We start from the raw sequence: 23,836 nt of genomic DNA, 5'->3' as shown, positions 1-23,836 counted from the left end.
AGGTCGTGGGTGCCCGACCCGAAAGGCCGGCAGAAGTCGTGCTCCAGGGCTGCGGGCCCGCAGTGGGGCCTAAAGCGGTTTGCAGAATTTGGAGTGTGTGCCCTTGAGGGATAAGAAGGTACATAGCTTTCATCATTCCTACAGAGGTCTGTGACCCCCAAAAGTTTAAGAAGCCCCTTGCTGGAATCTAAGAACCCAAAACCAGAATAATAAAACCGGAAGGGATCCCAGAGGTCGTGCTTCTTGTCCAGTCGCTGACACGGCGCTTCCAGGGAAACATGGTTCTAGCTATGCTTCCATCTGGAGCTCCTGTTAGGCCCTGCCTAACACCCTAACACCCTACACTGCCCCACGAGATCCTAAAGGATTCTACTGAAAGTATTGTCAGTGGACCCATCGCAAAACTCCTGAAGCAGAATCTACATTTTAATAATATCCCCCAGGTAGTCTGTATCCCCATTAAATTTGAAAAACAGCATCTTAAGCACCCAAGCTCCCTGGCCTCCCAGAATACACGATACATCACCATCTTCTCCTAAATACACACTGGATTCTCTCCCCCACCTCCTCTACCCCTTACAAGACTGGCCATAGTCATTATTGTGAATTATATAAAGTGCAACCCCAAAGAACAAGATAAAGTTTCTTCCAGTTCTTCGCACAGAGACTGATTTTAGGAAGGCGGTGACTAAAAGAAAAAAAAAAGTCCTCTGTTAGGCTAAGGGTTTGTGCACCAACAGAAATGTAATTACAGTGGTAAGTTAGGGGTCTCTGGGCAGAGGTGTGTCTCACCCATAGATAGAATGACCAACTATACAATATGCCAAGTAGTCTAAACCATGGAGCTGGGTGTTTCCTGCCCTTTGGAAGCACTGCACAACCCATACCAGGACATCCTTCCACCCAGCTCTTATCTGTGCTAGAACTTCCTCACAACATGTTCAAAAGGTGTCTTCCATCAACAGAACCCTGCCTTCTTGCTCCAACCCAACCTCAGCCATCATCTTGATTGCTCAGATGCTAACAGTGGCTAGAGGCAGGGCTTCTAGAAAACTGGGGAGGCAGTAAAGGCAAATTGAAGGGGAGAGCAGGTAGATGTACTTAAGTGGAGAACCCCATATTTTAGTCTGCCAGAATTCTTCTCTGAGGGCCTGGCTGATGGAGTGGTATCTCCAGTTCCAGGTCATTATAAACATTGCCAAATTCCCATCTAGGAATCAGTATCCCATTTTGCTCGTGTTGGTCCTTGGTAAGGAAATACTATCAGAACCTGGAAGGAAAGTTTCCCATCCTGGCTGTTCAGCCCAGAGCACAGGCTAAGCACCCCATCTACATCTTCTGCATGGGACTGATGGGAAGAGAAACAACAAATACCAGAGAAAAGGAGAAGCCCCCTAAATTCTCTTCTTTTGAGATACAGATTGGAAGACAGCTTTCTTTTCTTTGGGGTTTATATTTTAGTGCCTGGAGGGGTTAGTATAAAAAATCAAATGAAATTCTACTCTCAAAACATCAATACAACCTGCCAATGATTAGCAAAGATTGATGAAAAAAAAAATAGGAACCCTCTCTCCCAGCCCCCAAGGAATAGTTTTGCATTTCCATTGGCTTGTCCACTTTAACACACTGGGAAAAAGCATCAGCAGCCCCAAGGTTTTCTGGCAAACAAACCCAATGTCATCATCAGGCTCCAGATGCAGGACTTCCAGACACCAAATAGTTCTATTTGAGCAATTTTCTGACACTTTATTCCAGTACCTGCCAGTAGGTTTCACAACTAGTTCCCGTTGCCTAAATGTCACTGTTGTGTATGTCATCTCATTTCTCACTTCCAGTTCCTTGGGTTTTGGAGTGGTACCAAGAAATGGCCTGGAGGGCTTCTAGTCTCCCCACCCCCACAAGTACCGTGAGCATCTCTCTTCTACCGTTTGATGTGGACAATGGATATACTTACAGTCTGATGCAAAGTGCTACTAGTCTCCTTTCCCAATTATGCATATTGCTTTAATAGAAACTTATTATTTAATAGAAATCCTAGAGGCAATACTAGAGATTACGCAGCTACTAGGAAAAAAAATATTTTAAATCATGTAGGTTTCCAATATTGTTTTAGATTACATAGATTACTTTTAAGATTGCTCAAAAGAGAGTTTAATCAAGTAAGAAAAACATTGACCTGAGACAGTTAAACAAACTTAAATGAGAAAAATATATGTAACAAATAAACCTAAAGGAAAACATTCAACCCAGGAAATTCATTCAGAAAGCTGAATTGAGAGAGGAATATATAACTAATTGGATTTTTTGTTTAATGATGCCTAATGCTGGGTTTGTAATCAAACTGACAGTATATTTGGATTGCGGTTAGCATTGTGTTATATGTTGTGCGTGTGGCATATGTTGAAGTCCTAACCCACAGAACCTCAGAATGTGACTGTATTTGGAGATAAGGCTTTAAAGAGGTAATTAAGGTAAACTGAGGTCTTACTGGGCCCTAATCCAATATGCCTGGTGTCCTTACAAGGCGAATAGGACACAAACACACAGAGACAGAAGACTGTGTGAAGACACAGGGAGAAGACGGCCGTCAGTAATCAAGGAGGGAGGCCTCAGAAGAAAGCAACCCTGCCAACACCTTGACCTGGATTTCCATCCTCCAGGACAGGGAAAAGCACATTTCTCCTGGGTAAACCTCCCAGACTGGGGCACTTCATTATGACAGCAGTAAAACTCATCCATGGTTCAAAATAATGAATTACTTAAAAGAAGTACAGCCTTTTTAGTCGTATAATCACAGCTGGCCTAATCGCTGTGGGGAGGAAAAGGCAGTTATGCAATATGTTCCAATAACCAACAAATGCACGTTTCTAAGAGCTCCTTGAGAAAACCCCCACATGGGCCTGAAGTCCTTGGCTCTGCCATGTAACGACTCTTTCTTCCTACTGGTGAGGACGAGAAAGGAGTAAGACCATGGCTCTGAGCAATGTCCCGGGAGAAAAGCGTGCCCCGTCCTGAAAGCGGCTGCAGAGAGAGGAGTGACATCTATAGACCCCCTGCGCAGAGCACCTTTGTTTAGAGATGTAGCCTGCTTGCCCTTTTTCACACACGTCTCAATGGTTAGATTAAGAGGACAGTTTTCACTTCACATTCCAAATAAAGCAAAGTTGCAATTGGATTTCACCTTTAGGACCCCAATCTCAGCCTCTGAGAAAGAAGGGTGAGGGACCTCTGTTCAGCTGTAACAGTCACCAGATGATGCCTACAAGCGCTCAGCAGTTGGCTTTGAGCAAACCCATCTCCTGCCCATCCCCAAATCACTAAGGGTTCAGGACCAGGCTATCCAATGACCAATGGTGCCTCTGTGCAGGTACCTGGATACCGGCTGAACACTGCACTTAATTGGAAATGAAGGGAATGTGAGAAGCTTTGATGAGTTCATGCTATCAAAAGAACCAAAGTTCAGCCTGGTTTTGATAAAGGGAAATATTACTAATTTGACTATTAATAACCATACATGCATATAAAGATTTTTAGGCAAATGTTCATCACAACATTATTTATAAGAGTTGAAAAAAATAGAAATGCCTCACTCTAAGTCATTTTCCACCGTGAGGGGTAATACTAATAGTATTGACAATGGTCTGACCAGATACAAACATATTCTAGATACATTTCTCATCTGCCAGGACTACACCAAGAACCTGTCCTCATCTGTATTCTGTTGATCTATCCTATTTTTAAAAAAAACAAAATGAAACTCAAATGGGAAAAAAAAAAAAAAAAAGAGAGAGAGAGAGAGAACAGTGGGCACTTTTGTCAGAAAGAAGAGGGAATTCAGCATGATTGGCTGGGAAGAGGCCAGAAGAAATTTTCTAAGGTAATGGTCATGTTCTAGCCCTGAGAGCAGTTTGGGTTACATGAATATATGCAGGAAATGTATGCTCAAGATTTGTGCATTGCAATGTATGCAAATTACATATCAAAAGGAGAAACTATAAACAAACATTGAATTCAGGCTAATGATATGAATGCTAAAGTATTCAAGAGGACAGGGACTGATGCCTGCAATTTACTTTGAAAGGTGTCAGGAAAAAAGATGGGTGAAGGGAAGGCTAGAGGGATGGGTGGATAGGTAGGTATGTGCTAAAACAACCGTAATAAAATCTTAATGCTAAAATCCAGGTAGTGGGTAGACTGAGGTTAGCTACAAAGTTTTTTGACTGTCTGTTTGAATTTTTCATAATAAGATATTAGGGAAAAGTGAAACACAATAAAACAACAACAACAACAACAACAACAACAAAAACACACAAAAATTAAACATACTGCTAAATTATATTGCCCTAGAGCGAAATTACAAACCAAGTAAACTAAGTATACATGTCTAAATAATTTAATCTAGCTGAGTAGGTATCTTATAAAAACCAGGCAGAACTTACTGAAACCTCTCATCTAAAAGAAAGGAATCACCTGGGGTAAAGTCATGCAGGGTCCTCGTGTGCGGGGACATGTGGATTTCCATGACACCACAACAGGCATCTCTGGCTAACTCAAGAATGTAGAATTTAACAATCACTGAGGGGAGGACATCGTGGTTTTTTGTTTCATTTTTGTTTTTGTTTCTTTTAGATTAAGTAACAATATCTCATCTGAATTTAATAACATTGTTTTTGTTTCATTGTATGGTCTTGGTGGTGGTAACAGCTTTACCGAGCTATAATTCACATGTTATACAGTTTGCCCATTGAAAATGTACGTTCAGTGGGTTTTGGTATTTAGTTATGCAGCCATAACAATAATCAAATTTAGATCATTTTCACCACCTCCAAAAGAAACTCCACACATCTGCAGTCCCTTTCAATTGGCTCCAACCACCCCTACCTCCACCTCCAGGCAACCACTAATCTACTTTCTGTCCTCATAGATTCGCCTATTCTAGACGGTCATATAACACATGGCCTTTCACATCCTTCTGCTTCGACCCAGCATCATGTTTTTAAGGTTCATTCATGTCACAGCATGTATTAGTGCTCGATTCCTTTTCATGGCTGGATAATATGCCACTGTGTGGATGTACCACATTTTGTTTATTCATTTGTCAGTTGATGGAAATCTTGGGTTGTTTCCACTTTTTGTCTATTATGACTGATGCTGCTGTGAGCGTCTGTGTGCTATTTTTACTTAAAAGTCTTCATTGGTTCTCCTTAAGCCTGAAAATAAAGTTTCGTTAAGCTACCCTCCCCATTTCTCTCTGCCTATTCTAATCTACTCTTGACAAGTGCCACACGAATGCTTTCACGTACTTTTGGTCTATTATGCCTTATTAAATCCAGGCCACACATGCAGTCAAATAAAAAGTGATAATCCTTTAGTCGTTTCTAAACTCTCTCCTGATGTTACATATAGAAGTCATATTTTAGCAGGTTTTTTTTTTTTTCTCCTACCATCTCACGAGTCTGTGTGTTAGAATTCAGGAACATATTTTTAGACAGTTTGGTGTCATTCAGTGGTTTTCAGGAAGCAAAGCGAAGGGAATTCTGGCTTCTTTTCCCAGCCAGGAGCAAGGCCATGTGATCTTAAAAGCTCAGGAATGTCCAATGACACAGAGATGGATAGACTCTGGTCACAGAAGACCACAGGACACGGCAGGGACCTCAGGGGGATTCGCATCATTTCATGAGGTCCAAATCACGTGATTTGGAGTGAAAGAATGTGGTTGCCCTGAGCACAAGGCTGTCCTCTGGCTTCCATGGGTGGTGTGGGTGGTTCTAGGTGTGGCCCTGGAGGGGCCCGCAGGCTCTCAGAGGAGCTGTCTACACCAGGCCATGTCTCTGAATATGTACGTTTTCAGGTGCATGGAGGAAATCCAAGATCATTCAGTGGAGTCTTCACAGAGAAAGGAGTCCAGATCCCAGTTCATAAGAGAGTGTATCCATCCATGAAAATTTGTCTCCCTCTCTCAGATAAGGCTTGAGATTCTAACTTCTTCTTCCCCCTGACCCCCCACCCTGCCCAGCCCCTTGGTGGACACTGGTTGAGTTCTACACAGCTCTGGTGCTCATAAGTCATGAATCTTTCAGGACAGCCACAATTTCAAATACTGTGTTCCCAATTTTGGACCTTGAGATAAATTTTGGTTCTGGAAATACACCTAGGCTAAATTTCTGCCTGTTGATCTTGACCAATTTCTTTGTATGTCTCTCTTGAGAGCTCCCTGAATAATGGGGATCTCAGGGAAGAACAGTTCCTAGACGCCTGGTGTCTGGTGGAGGCAATAGACTGATAAGCCAGCACCGTGGAAGAAGGGCTCTGACCAGAGCAGTGCCCTGCCCAGTCTGCAGTCACCAGCCTTGACTCTTCCCTGAAGACCCCCAGACTTGCTGGCCAGCCAAGCCTCAAAGCATCCCCAATGAGCTCTAAAACCCAGAATCTGAGGTAGGCATCATTCAACTATCATGACCTCTCACTTCTGGAGAATATTACTGAGCAATCCCGTTCAAACATCTTCAGAGACCAGGTTAAAGTCCTGGAAAACATAGAGACTTGATTTAAAGGGATGGTCAGATTTAGGGTGGACAGGAAACATCATACACCATAAAAGGTGTTCACATTCAAAGTAAGAATTTTAGAAATTGTGCTTGTCCAATGAAGTACATGCTGTCAGTTTCCAGCTCCTGTCGGAGGGTCCACAGCACCATCAGAGACAAGAAGCGATCTTGGGTAAAATTCTGCAAGCTTTAATGAATACACTCTATACCTAATTCTTGGTAAACCAGCTTCTTCCAAAATGAGGCTTCTGTTTTGTGCCTTTGGCTACGGTGCTGTTTCGTCTGCACATCTCCAAGGGCAACCTGAGTTTCTCTGCAGTGGCCCTCTCCAAGACTTCCTAAAACAGACTACCGCTGCTGAACTTAATTTTCTCTCTGTTCTCCTAGCACCATATAATGAGTAGGCTACATTCTGGAAATTGGTTGTTTTTTTTTTTTTTAACCCTGGTGTCTGGTTAACCCTAATCCTTTTCTCACTGTGTGTTCCCCAATGTTCTGACCTTTTTTTCACTAATTAGCAGTGACAGATGAGTCACCCATCTTGCTGGCTCCCCAGAGGAAGAAAAAGCTTGCTTCTTTCATTGATCTGGGAGACCTTCAAGAGTCACCACATGCTCCTGGAAGCTTCTGTCAGAGGGAGGAAGGATCAATCTGAAAACCCAGGGCAGACAGAAGCTCCACTTGGGCAGCTGTCCAGCCATCCCCCACATCCGACGGCAGGGACAGATGGGCCTCCCACAGCTTGGTGCTGAGGGGCTTTCAGGAGTCCTGGCCATGGAGGCAGTAAATGTCACAGGTTCAGCAAGGGCAGGGGCTGGCCATCCAGCACTGGCAAGGTCATCAGCTCAGCAAGGGATCAAGCAGCTTAAAGTCAAGGTGGCCCATGGGTGGCAACCAATGACCATGCTTAAAGCAGAAGTCAGTAACAACGGGTCAAGATGAGGCATCTAGGGGGCCAGAGCAGGAGAATCCTGGGTGATGCAATGTCAAAGGGAGTCTGAGGCCTCTCACTCCAGCCCTCTAAACCTGTTCACCAAATAGAACTCCACAGGCGTTAAAGGACCTCAGGTCAGTTAACGGGATAAAGAATCATCTACAGAGTTCAGAAGGTTTCCAGATCTGTACCTGAAGGCAGAAGCTCTTTTTCCAGCACAAACAAAACAGGGATCAACATTTAGAGAATCTTTTTTTTTCATATATATATATTATTTTTTTTATATGCATATTATTTATATATACATATTTTATTATTGAAGTATAGTCAGTTTACAATGTTGTGTCAATTTCTGGTGTACAGCATGATGGTTCAGTCACACATATACATACATATGTTCATTTTCATATTCTTTTTCATTATAGGTTACTACAAGCTATTGAATAGCTCCCATATATAGTCGTATCTGCAAATTTTGAACTCCCAGTTTATCCCTTCCCACTCCCTTCCCCCCAGTAATAAGTTTGTTTTCTATATCTGTGAGTGTTTCTGATTTGTAAATAAGTTCATTTATCTTTTTTTTAGATTCCACATATAAGAGATATCATATGGTATTTTTCTTTTTCTTTCTGGCTTACTTCACTTAGAATGACAATCTTCAGGTCCATTCATGTTGCTGCATTATTTTATTCTTTTTAATGGCTGAGTAGTATTCCACTGTATAAATATACCACAACTTCTTTATCCAGTCCTCTATTGATGGACATTTAGGTTGATTCCATGTCTTGGCTATTGTAAATAGTGCTGCTATGAACACTGGGGTGTACGTGTCTTTTTGAATTAAAGTCCCCTCTGGACATATGCCCAGGAGTGGGATTGCTGGATCATATGGTAAGTCTATTTTTAGTCTTTTGAGGAATCTCCATACTGTTTTTCATAATGGCTGCACCAAACTACATTCCCACTAACAGTGTAGGAGGGCTCCCTTTTCTCCACACCCTCTCCAGCATTTATCATTCATGGACTTTTTAATAATGGCCATTCTGACCGGTGTAAAGTGATACCTCACTGTAGTTTTGATTTGCGTTTCTCTGATAATTAGCGATATAGAGCATTTTTTCATGTGCCTATTGGCCATTTGTGTGTTTTCATTTGAGAATTCCTTGTTTAGGTCTTCTGCCCATGTTTGGATTGGAAGAGAGTCTTGATGAGGTGAGGTCCCAGGATTTGGTACAATTTAGGCTCTGTCCCTGAAACCCTAGTGCCCTTCTTAATGGGGGAAATGGGAAGCTTGATATCTACAAGGACAGAGATTAAGCTCAGAGGCACAGGCAGCAACTGAACAGACAGAAAGAAGATACAGATTGGCCTGTAACAGAAAAGTACATGGGGTCGATAGGTATCATTGTGAGACAATATCCATAGTTTTCCTTTGGGTTTACTTTTAATCTTCAAAATACATATCACCATTATTACACTATTGCAGAATGTGTCACATTTTACACAACTAAATTCATTTCATTGAGATGTTTATCATATTTCTAATTGTTACGATTCATTTTTTTTCCTTCCTAGATATCTAGACATGGTGTTGACACACTGTGGCAAAACCAATGTGGTAAAAACAATGTGTATGCTCAGATATAATAATTTTTTAATAATCATTCTCCCCCAGAATCTTCTATCCTAAAATGGATGGTATATAAACATTACGGTATTGATACTTGTGAAATTTTACTATGTGCTGGGCACTCATTCAAGATATTTTACATATATTATCTCACTGGATTCTTGTCCTAAGAAGCTGGGGGCACTGTATCTCTCACTTTACTGATGAGGCCCAGAAATGTGGTTGAGTGCTTATACTAAAGGGATTTCTATGCTAAGAGTTCAGAGATAAAAGTGAGCCCTGGAAAGCTTGTTCTGTTTTTGCTTCTTCCAAAGGCATCCCGGTTACCTGTCCAGTGTGTTGCTCTTGCGATGTGTGATCATCATTCCCGCCCATGAAAGTCTGGAAGCTCACTAGTTCCGTCAGTCTCTTGAAGTGTGAGTCAAGAGAAAATTATTTATTATTAACTGTGCATTGTAATGCATCTCCTCAGATCAGTGCCAAAAGCATCACTTTGGAACTTTGTTAAAAAAAAAAATCATATTTCCAGGCCCCACTTCTCAGAGAATCTGATGGGAGAAGGAGGCAAGAAATCTGGACTGGACACACCCTCTGTGTGAGCCTGATGTGCAGCTACGTCCAAGAAGCCCTGATTCATAGCAGTGGGTGCTGGGCATCTGTGCTCAAGCACTGTTTTCCAGTAAAAATATTTTGAGGCAAGATAGCCACTATTTGTATACATATCTATGAATAAATGTATTATTTTGCCTACGTATTCTATATTATAAAACATATGTGAAAATAAAAGTTAAGAAAGACTGAGGTAAGAATGAAAAAATAATATTTAGAAATACCTATTTTACTTATTGAATAAAGCTCCCACTTAAAATGAGATTGAATAGGGATAAACTAGGAGTTTGGGATTAGCAGACACACACTACTATACAGAAAATAGATAAACAACAAGGCCCCACTGTACAGCCCAGGGAACTGTATTCAATATCATGTAACAACCTGTGATGGAAAAGAATCTGAAAAAGAATATATGTATATGTATGTACAACTGAATCACTTCGCTGTACATCTTACACTAATACAATATCGTAAATCAACTAGATTTCAATAAATATTTTTTTAAAATGAAATATTTCATACCACCTTAGACAAGATACAGGTTAAAAAATGAGATTGAACAGGCCTCACTATTTGAGCAAATCTTGGTTTAATACACTTGTTATACAGAGATTTTTCTGGTCTGGTTCTAACTTCAGCTTATTTTCGACACTTAGTTTTAATGGTGGTCATAAATGAAACAAGAAAACTCACAACATCTCCAAATGGAAAAAGTACATCATTAGCAGAACATATTCATTTTCCAATACCATCTGCTAATTAAGCAATAATTTTTTAATAAAACATGGCTACTAAGAAATTCCATATAGTACCTGATAAGATACTGTATGACCTGAAACATCACTGAAAATTATCTTTGTGTTCAGGATGTGTAGATATATATCCTATATAATCTACATATATTTATAATTTGAATGTATTTATTCTCTTTAATTTTTTGATTGTCTCCTAAGTCTTTAGGCATCCTAAAACTTCTACCTCATTGTTTATTTTAAAAGAACTAAAAAGTAAACTCAAAGTTCTACATTTAAGTATAACCATAAAATGTCTATTTTTCTTTGCAAGAGTTGTGTTAGGTACAATGGAGGCTACAAATATGAAAAACCACTTGATCTTATTCTTTATAAATTTACATTTATGTAGGGACAATATGATGAGAATACCAATAGCTAACGCTGAGGTAGCAGAAGAGAAGTATAAACAAAGTGTCATGAAAAATTGAAGGAGGGACCAGAAATCTTCCTCAATCATTGAAAATGATTTTTCCCTCCTGCAATTTTACATATAATTTGCATATATTTAATACTCTGTGTGTATGTGTACTATATATACACTGTTCCATACACACATATATTTATACTAGTATACATACTTCTATACACGAGTGTAAATATACACATATACACACACATGTACATATATTTACACACGGCATTTATATATAAAGTATATATACATATGTTTACATACAGTAAGTATATTTACCATATATAAATATACACATACATTTTTTGTTGCGGCCTGTGATTTTTGTCTCTAAGCTCCTTCTCAGGGCAGAATGTTTCCCATGGGTGCCCCAAGAGCCTAGACTTAGAAGTACCCTTGAGCCTTGTTATTCAAAGACCAACCTCTCCTCTGCTCAAGGATACTGTTTCATAGTTGTGCCTTCCCTCCCGGACAATGCAAGTTTTTTCCTCCCCAATGGATCATTCCAATCAGCATGTGAACATGCTATAAAATCTCCTAATTTGAATCATTTTGATTTTTTTCTTTATAGCAAAACTTTTTGAACAACCTGTCTGTCTGTTGCCCCGATCCTTCTCCTCCCACTCCACTGAACTCATTCCATTCAGGCTTTCTCCACTCCCAATACTCTTGACAAGGTCACCCATGATTCCCTGGTTACTAAAGCCAGTGGTCCATTCTCAAGCTGCACCACAGACTTGATCACTAGCATTTGATCCAGTTGACGACATCTTCCTTGTTCTTCTTTGAGTGCTTTGTGCAGTTGGCTCCCAGGACCTCCCTCTCTGCTGTCCTCCTGCCTCAATACTCCTTCATCTCTTTCTCCTTCAATGGACCCTCTTTATCTCCTTGACCCTACATGTTAGTGTGTCCCATGGCTTACTCCTCATACCTCTTCTCTTCTTTATTTTCTCTCATTGTCTCAGGGTTTGGACATTTGTTATCTCTTCTGCCTGGAAAGCTCCCCCAGATATAGACAATCCTTGTTCCTTCACTCGGGTCTGGGTTCAGGGTTGTTTTATCAGGGAGCCCTTCCCCGATCATAATTACACTCTGTCTCTAACACTGCCTATCCCCTCCTCACCTTGATTTAATTTTCTCCACAACGCTATCATTACTCAACAGACTTAGTATTTCTTGTGCATTTCTTTATTGTCCAGCTCCCTCACATAATGCAGGTCCTGTGAGAGCAGGGAGTTTATCTGTTTATGACTGTATATCCAGCTGTGGGAACAATACTGGGCACAGAGGAGGCACCTGATAAATACTTATTGAATGAGTGGTTAAATAAATAAACGGAAATAGATAACATCAGTCCATTATTTCTTAAGCTGAGGCGATGTCTCCCAACTTTTAAAATTTCTTTTTCGGTTGTTCAGTCTGTTCAGAAAGAAGGGAAGTTTCTTTTTTGCCTCAAGTTGCCAGTTTATACAGAAACTATGAAATGGCCAAGTGTCATTTCTATATCAAGAACCATCTGCCAGAGGTAGAGTTCTGAACCTGAGGTTCATGGGTTCCAAGGATGGACCTCAGGGCTCTCTGAGCTCCCTGAATTTGTGAGCAAAATTTTGTATGTAGATGTACATTTTCCTTGTGAAAAGATTTTTAGCTCCCATCAGATTCATGGAGGACTCTGTGGCCCAGTTAAAGCTTTCAAGTTACTGTTATCTTCCTTGGATGTTGATCAGCTAAAAGCTAACATGTTGAAGGTCAAAAGCCAAACCAGCTCACCTTTTGACTTTCTTAGAGGCAAAGCAACTTGGTGTTGGAAGTAACACCCTCTGCAAGTGTCTCTCTAAATGTTTCTAACAAATTATTACCCATGCTCTGCTCAGGAACTCATAAAACAGCATCGTCATACAAGTCACCTTTAGAAGCTTTCACCTGGGTTCAGCTGAAATAGTAGTTTTCACACAGTGGGTCTTGCTCAGGCGCTGGGACCTAGGAAAACACGCCGAATCCCTTTTCCACTGGCCAGTTTGTCAGATATGTGAAGACATCCTGACCCACCTGTCCCATCTTCCCCTTCCCACTCTGCCCAAAGTTTTATTTCTCCAGAGGTGTCTCCAATTCCTCCTACCACTGGGCAGGGTACTTCACCATCCTGGTGACTCATTTTCTAAATGGTCTACATTTTGCCAGTTGCCCAAAACTGAACACACCTATGACGCACACACACATACCTCCAGTCTCCCAGATTTGGATCTGATGCTTCTGCAAACACAGCTTGGTCCCACAAGATGTGTGGTCGAGTGCAGAGTGGCCTGGAAATGGCCAAGACTGCAAGTTCGGAAACTGGTGAGGGCTTCAGCCGTTATCCTGGTTAGAAATGACGTGGAAGGAGGTAGGGCTAGAGGGGAGGTGTCCCAGAGATGGATACAGCTGTAAAATCACTGGACGTGGCCATCGTTGGCATGTGGGAAAGGCAAGAAGGAGAGGAAGGAGGCAAGGAAGAAGTCCGTGTTGAAGGAGTGAGTAAGGAGGCGGGGAGAGAGGGTGGAGGGAGACAGACAAGGTACAAGGTGGGAAGAGAGGATGGCGCCCCACTGAACACCAACACCGAAAGGGGAGAAGCGGAAGGAGGGCGCCCAGGAAATGCAGAATAGGTAAGAGCTGGAGAAGAGAGACAGAGCAAGGTCGGGTCAAATGCCCCTGGCAGGCCAAGTGAGGTAAGAAGCGCCAGGATGAGAGAGACCCCGGGTAAGAACCGGGGTAAGGGCCGAGGGCTTCAGCTTTGGGTGTGAGACCCGGCAGAAGGGTCTGGGAAAGACAAGGGAATGACCTCTGCAGCCCTCGCAGTGCTTGGCCTATGCCTGGCCCAAACCAGGGGCTCATTAAACGTCTGTCTGGTGAGACATCAACGAACACACGCACGAAGCTGCAGCCAACTGCGGAACCGGACGCTGCAGGAGACGCAAAACGGCCTCGGCCCCGCGGAGGCGCGGGGAGCGGGGCGACGCGGCTCTGGTGGCCAACCGGAGCCTGCGCCTCAGCCCCGCCCCCGCCCCGCCCCGAGCCCCGCCCCGCCGGCCGCCAGAGGCGCGCGTAGCCGCGCGTCTCCCGGAAGTGCGCCCGGAGCCGGCGCCGCGGGCCGAGGTGAGCGCGCGCGGGCTGGACAGGCCTGGCCGCGGCCGCCCGGGGTCGGCCGTGGCGCCGCCCGCGTCCATGCCAGACTCGGCCGGGCCTCGGGGAGCGGCGGTCGGGCCGGCGGACGCACGCCCGAGGGCCTGGGAGCGCGTGCGGGACGCGGCGAGTGCGGGGGAGGGGCGGCAGGGCTGTGAGTGGACTTTAGGGTCGTGGAGACTCGGTACCCTGGACCCAGCTCTGCGTCCCTGAGCCTCTGGGTCCCGCCGGACTCCTTGGCCACGTCTCTGGACTGGGCCCGAAAAGGGCCCCTCCCTCCTGCCTTCCCGCACAGGCTGGAAATGAGCCTGGGCCAGAGGGAACCCGGATGGGCTGATGCCCGGGTCCGTCTCTCCCAGGGTGCTCTCGGCCGCGTGGGCGGAGGGCGGAGAAGAGCGTGGGCAGCCCCGCGCGGCGCCTGGCAGGGCTTGGTCCCCTCCCTGGCCTCTGCGGTGCTAAATGCCTGTAGCTCCTCCTCCCCTCCAGGCGTTTGTGACAGCCCCCAAATCCGTCCCCACAAATTGTCAAACGCTTGCAGCTCTCTTCCCCAAAGTAAAGACGTGGAGAGCTTCCTGGGTTTGAATTTGGCTGCCACCAAGAGCTTCAGAGGTTTCCCACCTGTAAATTGTAATACAGGGTAATTGTGAGGGTTAGAAATGACTTGAACTGGGCCCAATATGGAGCCGATGCAGTCAGTGTTAAAAAGTTTAGACACTCGTTTAAAACGGTGAGGCAGACATTATTCAAAGGGACTACTATAGGGTTTTGAGGTATTGGAAAGAGATTGAATACAACAAGGACAAGTGGGGATTTATAGCCAAGGTAGGGGCGGGTGTCAGTGGATGGGAAACTACTAAGAGGAAACATCTGGGTTGAGGGGGGATTCTGGGTAAGCCAACTTGACAGGAGTTTTGTTGAAGGCAGGCCAGGGTGATAAGGAATTTGATCAAATACCAAGGGTAGTCACATACCAAGGGATGTTGACTTTGATCAGATATTAAAGGTAGGGGATTTTCCCTGAACTGGACTCGGCAAGTTTCTTGCTAAACGGGACTGGAAGGGCCAAGGACAGAGTCCAAGGGCCAGTCCTAGTCAAAAAGATGACGCAGGAGCTTGACTAAGGTTTGATTAAGGAGACATCTTTTCAGTAGTAGGTGCTCTGCAAATGGTTACTTATATACGAGTGTATAGTAAGTATCCTTACCTAGATGTTATTTTAAAATTCATTCTAATTTGTTACAGCTTTAATAACAACTATACCTTTGGGATAACTAAATTTTTTTGATAACTGCAGCAGATTCTTATGAAGTCATTGAGATATCAACCTACAAACCATCTATAAAGTAATTTAATTATGAATAATTGAGGCATTTTTCCTATAATTATGTGAGAGTTTAATTGCTGGAATCGGATTTAAATATTTTATAAGATCTATAGTTTTCCCTAAAAGTACTTTCCCTAAGGGTTATCTGAACTGCTTCCTGCCTTAATTCAGGAAACAAGTAAATCTGAGGAAGTCTTTTGCTATCTGAAATCTTGCTACCTGTTATTTGAAACTTAGGAGCCAAATAGATCTAGATAGTGAAGGATACATGTATCTTTATTAAAATTTTTAACATTTATTTAAAGCAATACATTTCTCTCTAAGCAGTGCTTTAGCAGTTGCCTACAAGTTTTGCTGTGTTTTCATTATCACTCAATACGTAAATATATTTTAATTTCCTCTGTGGTTTTTATTTGTTTGTCTGTTTGAGCGTAGGTTATTTAATATTGTTACTTAACAATTTCCATATATTGGGATTTTTCTAGGTATCGTACTGTTGATTGATTTCCAATGTAATTTCACTGTGGTCAGAGAATCTATACTTTAAGATTCCACTGGTTAGGAACTTAATTATGCATATGGCTTGTTTTGGTGAATGTGTCATATGTACTTGAATGTGTATTCAGCAATTGGTGGGTCTAAACGTCAATTAGATCAAATTGGTTGATAGTGTCATTCAGATTTTCTATATCCTTACTGATTTTTTGTGTGTGTGTGTGTCTATTTTTTCTATCAGTTACTGAGAGAAAGGTGTTAAAATCTACAACTGTGATCGAAGATTTGTCCCTTCAGATCTGCTATTAGGGCCTTACACATTTAGTGTTATTTTGTGTTCTAGATGATTTGACCCATTTATTATAATGAAATGTCCCTCTTTTTCTCCCTGTCTTGAAGTCTCTTGATGAGATACTAAAAAAGCCATACCAGCTTTCACGTGTTTGCTATTTGCATGGAATGTCTTTTTCCTACCATTTTATTTCCAGACTATCTGTGTCTTTGTATATAAAATGTCTCTTGTAGACGGCATATGGTTGGGTCTTTTTTAAATCTGACAATCTCTAACGTATAGTTCAAGTGTTTAGTCCACTTACATTTAATGTATTTATTGATATGGTTGAATACTAGTCTACCATATTGTCTTTTTTCCCATATTGATCTTTCTTGTTTTCATTCTTCTCTTGATCCTTTCTTATCATATTACAGACTGTTTTTTAGTATTCCCTTTTTTGGCTTTTTGCTGTACCTCTCTGTATAATATTTTTATAGCTAGCAGTATGCATCCTTAAATTATCAAAGTTTAACTTATCAGAGTATACTTTAATATACCACATTATAATTCACAATTCATATTTCTCATTTCCTGCCCCTCACTTAGCACCTTTACATTTCCTACTTGTCACTTCACCTGACACTGCTTCTCACTTCCCATTTTCTTTTTCTCAATTAGCGGTTCATAAATGTAATGACCTAACAACAGATTAATTCCATTTACTCCCTCCTGTGTGCTATTTTTTTACCTTTTACTTCTACTTATGTTCTGCTCACATATTGCTATTTTTGCTTTCACAGTCAGTTGCCTTGTAAGGAAGTTAGAATAAATAAAAACATAATATTATATTTATTCACTCTATGTTTACCTTTTTTGGAGATCTTCATTCCTTTCTGTCGATCTGAGTTTCCCTTCAACTGGAAGAATGTCCTTCAGCAATTTTTGTAGTACAAAAGTCACTGGTGAAAATTTCTCTTAGCTTATTTTCTGAAAAATGTCATTATTTCTTTGAAAGGTTTTTTTGTTGGATGTGGAATTGGGTTGATTGTTCTTTCTCTAGAATTTGCATTTGGTTCTTTTTATAATTTCTGTTTCTTTATGGAAAGTCACTATCTCTTGTCATTAAAGCTATATTATTTTTAGGTTCTCAGGCCATCTGGGGTTTCTCTTGACTGCTTTGTTCCTTGATTTTGAGTCACATTTTCCTGTTTCTTTGTATGTCTCATATTTTTGGATTATATCCTGGATATTGTGGATGGCACGTTGTAGATGCTAAGAATTCTGTTGTCTTCCTCTGAAGAGTGTTGATTTTTGTTCTAGCAGGCAGTTCAGTTACTGCCTGATTACCTCTGACTTGTGTTGGCTCAGTTTTAGGGCAGATCTTTGGAAAGCCCAGGGTGTTTCCCCAATTCTAACTGGCTCAGAATAGCCCAGTAGACTGGGTCTCCTCTGTGGATCTTGTTGAAGCCTGGCTTTAGGTTTATTTAGGGCAGGTTTAGAGTAGGTCTTACTCTAGAGTGTGGTCTTTACTCCTAACATGTGGCCTTTCTGGTATCTCAGGATGCCTTGAATGTTCATAAAGTCTCTCTACTGTCAGTGGTCAAAACCGCAGATGTCCCTCGTCCCTGATTGGCCTTTTGTATCTCTCTTTTGCTCTTAACCTGGTAGCAGCTGCTCTCTGTTAAACCTTGGACGTTTCATCCTGCTGAGGTGCGTTTGCGGTCCAGTCCTTGGCCAAGGACTCACGGGTGATGGTGACAGTTTAGACGTGGTGTTAGCAATTTGCTTTGTGGCTTCAAGTTTCCCATCTGTCAAAACAGAATAGTGTGTCCACTGATTTCAGAAGACCCACGGTTGGCTCCCAGGCGTCCCAAGTGGGGCCCGTGAGTGTTGTCTGAAAGTGTCCGTCTCCTCTGGCCAGCAGTCACGCTTACTCCCTCTTGTGTCCCCGTGAGAGGCTCTGTGAAGACCTGGTTCTCCCAGGGACGACTCTATCCCAGAAGCACGACACCTGAAAGGACTTGCCAAGCCAGACGATGCCCGTCGAGCTGGGGCAGGCCCGACTCCTGCTGCCACCACCCGCAAAGGCCGAGGACGCCCTGTTCTCTGGAACAGACGCCACCCCTCAAGGGGAGGCCTCCAGCCCTGAGACTGCACGCCAGCTGTTCAGGCAGTTTCCTTACCAGGTGATGTCTGGGCCCCAGGAAACCCTGAGGCAGCTGCGGAAGCTCTGTTTCCAGTGGCTGCAGCCGGAGGTTCACACTAAGGAGCAGATCCTGGAGATCCTGATGTTGGAGCAGTTCCTGACCATCCTGCCTGCCGAGATCCAGACGTGGGTGCGGAAGCAGCATCCCGGCAGCGGGGAGGAGGCGGTGACCCTTGTGGAGAGCCTGAGGGGAGACCCCCAGAGGCTGTGGCAGTGGGTAAGTAGAGCGCGCGATGATCTGCGAGCGGAGCACAGGGCTCCTCTGGGGTCTTAGCAGGGGTGCTGCCTTTGTCTGGCACCAAGTATGTGGGGTTTTCCACATCAACCACCAACTCTCCAATTCTCTGATCCCAAGCTGGTGTCCGACGATTCGGTTCAGTTATGACACTGACTCTAGCTGGCTCCCAGGTCCTCTTCTGGGCACCCCGTCCTCCTGGCACTTCTGTGATTCACCAGCTCTGAAGCTCCCCAAACCCCACAATTTAGGAGTTATTATGGAGGCTTCATTACTTAGGCATGATTGATTAATCATTGGCCATTAGTGACTGAAAATCTCCAGCCCCTCTCTCTTCCCCAGAGGTCAAGGGCTGTGGCTGAAAGTTCCAGCCTTTTGATCACCTGATTAGTTCCTCTGGTGACCAGCCTCCATCCTGAGACTGTCCAGGGCCACCAAGAGCCACGTCATCAGCATAAACTCAGGTCTGGCTGAAACGGGCTTATTATGAATAACAGAGATCGCCCCGTCGCTCCTGGGCTTCAGGAAATTGCAAGGGTCTGAGGCGCTCTGGGCCAGGAATGCAGGACAAAGACCAAATATGAATTCCTTATTGTACCACCTCAGTGTGTCCCCACACGTCACCTAATTCTGAGACTCTCTGTGACCCTCAACACTTTTTAGCCATTAGGGATTGAAAATCAAGTCTCCTAGCCCATTCCATTTTTAGACTAGAATGTTTGAGAAGTTGTTCCAAAGACGTCTGCACTTTAATTGGTGGAGACCGTCCAGTAGACAGCGTTAGTTGCTGGTCTCTCGAAGGTCTCCCAGGCCCGGTTCAGGCCTTGGCTCTGGATGTGTCCCTCACTGGTTCCTGCTGGGCCAGAAGTAAACACGTGGCTTTCCTTTCCCTGCTCCCCGTCCCTGAGCACTGCCTTGTGACAGGTTCCGGAAGTTGGGCTGTGGGTCTTTCAGAAGCGCTCACTCTGGACCTTTCAGTGAGTAATTCGTACGGTATGGTCTCCAGATCCGCATCCAGGTCCTGGGACAGGAGAGCCTAGCAGAGAAGGTGGAGTCTGCCGGCTGCCCGGTGCGGGCAGTGGACCCCCACCTCGAGGTGCCTCAGGAGCTGGGCCTTCAGAACGCACCCTCCGGGCCCAGGGAGCCGCTGAGCTGCATTGTGAAAGAGGAGAGCGATGCGGAGCAGGAACTAGGTGCGGGCCGGTTATCCGTGGGGGCGTGTGCGGTGCTGTCTTGGAGAAGCTGGGGGATGGTGGCTGGGAGGCCTGAGCGGGAACTGAGGTGATAGTCCACGCAGGTGGGGGTATCTCTGGAAAGTTCAGAAACAGGGTAGACCTTCAGGAATCACTCTGATTGAGAGATTCAAAGTCTGCAAATACCACCACATTATGAAAGGGCCAGACCTTTTGGATTTTGGTTCTGAGAAAGGAGGTGGGAGGAAATGTGGGTGAGGCTGTTTGGGAGGTTGGAGGGAGCTGCAGCTCGTTAGGTAAACACACGTGTTGAAGTCGTGGTTCTCATGTGGGCAGGGCTGTGTCTGTGCCCTCTGGGGAGTGGCTGGGGGACATCTAGGTTCTTCAGGCTTCCTGTTCCTCCCCTCAGCAGCGCCTGCATCCCCGCCTCTGGCCCCCCCCAAGGAAAGGCTCCTGGGAGACCAGGACTTCGGAGCCTCCCTCCTCCAAACAGCACCTCAGGTGAGCTGGTTCCCCACTTCTCTCAGGCCAGAACCGCGCTTTGCCGGTGTCAGCGGTTGGGGGGTTGAAGGGGGAAGCGTTCTCCGAGGTGGAGGAGACAGGAAGGATCAGGGATACGTGTGGAGTGAACCCTGAGATTCGATTAGGCAGAATGTTTCCTAATTGTCACCTTGAATAATAGAATCTGGGCCCTCGAAGAAGTTTCTGGATGAAGCAGTCTTGTCTCTTTTATTATCTCTGGGTTGTGCTAAGGAAAGACTGCTAGTTCACCTCCCAGTCTAGGCCTCTCAGGTCGGAGTTAACATCTGACGTGAGGCAGGTCCTCTTCCCCCAACTGACTTCCGGGGGTGGGGCTGGCAGACGGTCAACTGCGCGTGGTTGAGGGTGCAGTTTGGCCAGTTTGGGGACATGATACGTACACACACGTGAAGCCGTGACCACAGCCACAATGATGAGCGTGTCCGCCACCCGCAAAGGCTTCCTTTTGCCGTTCTGTTGCCCCCCGGCTGTCCCGCAACTCCCCCCAGTCCTGGGGCAGCTCTGCGCCTGCTTTCTGTCACCTTACAGAAGTTTGTATTTCCTAGAATTCGACTCAAACCAGAATCATGCTGTCTGTACCCCGTCTTTGCTCTTTTGCAAATGCTGTATTTTTCTTGCTTGCTTTTAGTGCTTTCTCACTGACGGAACATTTTGACTGTGATGAGCCTTGGAGTCATTTTCTTCATGTTTCTTGTTCTTGGGGTCCACTGAACTTCTTGGATCTGTCGGATTACAGTTTTCATCAAATTTGGAAAAGTTTTGGCCCTAATGTCTTCAACTGCTTTTCCTGCCTCCCCGCCTTCTCTGCTTCCTTGGCAGCTGTGAGAACCACACACGTGTGGGGCGTGGGCGTCCTCATGTGTCTGTACGTGTCAGGGCCCCTCAGGTTGTCCCACAGCTTCCTGATGCTCTGTTTTAGTCTGTTTTATTTTGTACAGTCTCTTTTCTTAGTCTGTTTTATTTTGTACAGTCTCTTTTTTCATGTCTTCAAGTTCACTCATCTTTTCTTCTAAAGTGTTTTATCTGCTGTGAGCCCCGTCTAGGGTATTTTCCACCTCAGGTGTATTTTTTATCTCTAGACGTTTGGATTTGGGCTTTATCATATCTCTCATGTCTGTACTTAACAAGTTCAGTCTTTCCTCCAGCTCCTTGACATGTGAAATAGGTTTATAGCATCTGCATTCACGTCCTTGTGTACTAATTTATCACCTGTGTCGCTTCTGAGTCAGTTTCCGAGGATGGTTGATCTCATTGTGAGAGGTGCTCTCCCGTTTCTTCGCGTGCCTGGTCACCCTGACTCGTGTCGGGAACTGTGAACTGCACTTTGCTGTGGACTGCTTGTTTCCCCGTTCCTGTGAGTGTCCTTGAGCTCTGCTCTGGGGTGCAGTTAAGTCACTTGGACACTGTTCTGTGGCACCAGAGAAGCCTTTAGTCTAGGGCTAACTTTTCCCCTGTACTGAGGAAATCCTCTACCTGATACTTCTTGATGTACAATGTTTTCCACTCTGGCTACTGGAAATGTGAAGTATTTCCAGTACCGTGTGAGCCCTGGGGACCATACCTTCTGCTTCTCCGGGGGAGATCTTTCCTTGACTTGAGGAGGACCCTCCACACATCCCGAAACTCGCTCTCGGTGTATCTCCCTGACTTCGGTCTTCTGCCTACTGACTCTAGCCCCGTGGCCTCCCCAGACCCTGGGTCCTGCTCAGCTCAGCTCAGCGCAGGGGGGCTGCCCCTCCGTGCTGCTCTGGGTGCCCTGTCCAGGCAGTAAGTCTGGGCAGCCGTAGGGCTCACAGGGATCTCTGCCTGCTCTGCCTGACGTGATGTCTGCAAACCTTCGTTTCGTATATTTTGTCCCCGTTTTCAGTTGCTTTAGCAGGAAGGTAAATCCAGTCCCTGTTAATCCATCTTGGCTGCAAACAGAAGTCTCAGGAACAGGTTTATCTTGATTATGAAGTGAACAGCTCTGACGAGTTGCATTTGACAAAGCAGGTTTTCAGGCACCTGGACACCTTAAACATTGTTCCAAACTTCCGGGGAACTCTGCTTGGTACCTTCCTCATCAGGTACTTTAGGGTGAAGGTGAGGGCAGGGGGCTGGTGTAGGTGTGCTGCATGCGGTGTGAAGCCAGGCCCAGCTTCAGCTTTCCAGCCTCAGACATTTAGGGGCCAGAGGGCAGCTTCGCAGTTTCCCCCCAGCCCGGGGCACAGGGTGGGGAGGGGAGGGGAGGGAGAGGCCTCTTCAGTGACTCAAGGGGGTCCTCCTTCCTGCTTTCGAGGTCCTCAGAAACCAAGCGGTTAGGCAGGAGGTTACCTGGTGGAAAAGACTTAGGTATTCTGTCAAATATTTCAAGCCGACATGGAGGGTTATTGTTACTTCTGTAGTAAATACAGGGTATCCCTGTGACAGGTATGTATGATTTCTCAACGTAGTTTAGCCAGCAGGGTTAGACATTACCTGTGCGTCCTGTAACGCCGTCGACTGGGACCTGCTCTGGGAAGCTTCACGTCAGAAGAGTCCAGATGCGCGCGCGTGCTCTCTGTCTCTCTCTCTGTCTCCCTCTCACACACACACACACACACACACGCACGTATGTATACATGTATGTAATATATAAATCAGTTCCCTGTATATTGCCGATAACTGATTAATAGTCACTCAACCCAAACAAACAAAAACCATCCGCACTCAGTGCCCATAACCCTCCCCAAACCTACCAACCACTATTTGCATCAGAAGGACCTTGGTGTTTGATGGAGCCTTGTGTGAGTGAAGGGGATTTTTGAATACACAGAATCATGTCCTAAGTCAGGCAGCCGGCGGACGGCACAGGGCGTGAGGGCCCAGGGCGCTCGTGCTCCCGCGACGGAGCCGGAGACTCTCCCCAGACTCCTGCTCCCCTTCCTGTGTTTTCAGACCTTGGGAAAGGAACCCAGTGGTGGCAGTGTCCCCAACGCCCACAAGATGGTGCTGTTTCCACATAAAATTGAGATGATTTCCCCATCCAGCCTCCTAGTTGTCCTTCCAGAATAGGAATTTAGATTTTTTTCCTCCTGTGAGAAACACGAGAGAAAGGGATGCTGGCTGTAGCTGGTGTCCTGCCTTTTAGGTAAAGGGTTTCAGTCACACACCCCGGCTTCTTGGCAGCTCCAGGAGTGAGTGTGCGTGGCTTCTAGCTGGCAGCACGCTGTCCAGAGACTCATTGTTTGTGGTGGTTGAAAGGGCTGATCGTGTCCCCAGGGGGCTGTGGTGGCTCTGCTCGTTCCTGCCTTGGGGCGTAGTAGGTGGCTGGTATTTTGGTGCTCGTGGCCTTGGCCCTGCATCCAGCCGCCAGGCCGCTGGGCAGGCATCATGGCGCTTGGCTCACCCAGTCTTTCTCTGCTGGCGCTGAAGCGAGGGCCGGGCGATCTGACCCGGAGGGCTGAGGCTGCCTGGGGTCAGAAATGTCTGCTCAAGCTGGTTGTTTCCAGGAGGTTG

At 45.0% G+C, this 23,836-nt stretch overlaps 1 protein-coding gene across 3 annotated transcripts in view; it reads left to right on the top strand.

Annotated features, from left to right (window-relative positions):
- Positions 1-14,126: 14,126 nt before the first annotated feature.
- ZNF18 (zinc finger protein 18) overlaps positions 14,127-23,836 on the top strand; it is a 37,294-nt gene continuing 27,584 nt past the window's right edge. The window contains exons 1-3 of one of the 3 annotated variants that reach the window (XM_064495272.1): positions 14,127-18,608; positions 19,633-19,819; positions 20,229-20,320. In XM_064495272.1, coding sequence (XP_064351342.1) covers positions 18,222-18,608; positions 19,633-19,819; positions 20,229-20,320 — 666 coding nt within the window. In that variant the 5' untranslated portion in view covers positions 14,127-18,221. The remainder of the gene's footprint in view (positions 18,609-19,632; positions 19,820-20,228; positions 20,321-23,836) is intronic. The other 2 variants (XM_010988099.3, XM_010988098.3) reach the window with 2 other exon arrangements.

This window comes from Camelus dromedarius, chromosome 16 (genome assembly GCF_036321535.1).
Source record: "Camelus dromedarius isolate mCamDro1 chromosome 16, mCamDro1.pat, whole genome shotgun sequence".
Lineage (NCBI taxonomy): Eukaryota > Metazoa > Chordata > Mammalia > Artiodactyla > Camelidae > Camelus > Camelus dromedarius.
Note: the sequence above shows the minus strand (reverse complement) of the source record. Positions and strands in the feature narration are given on the sequence as shown.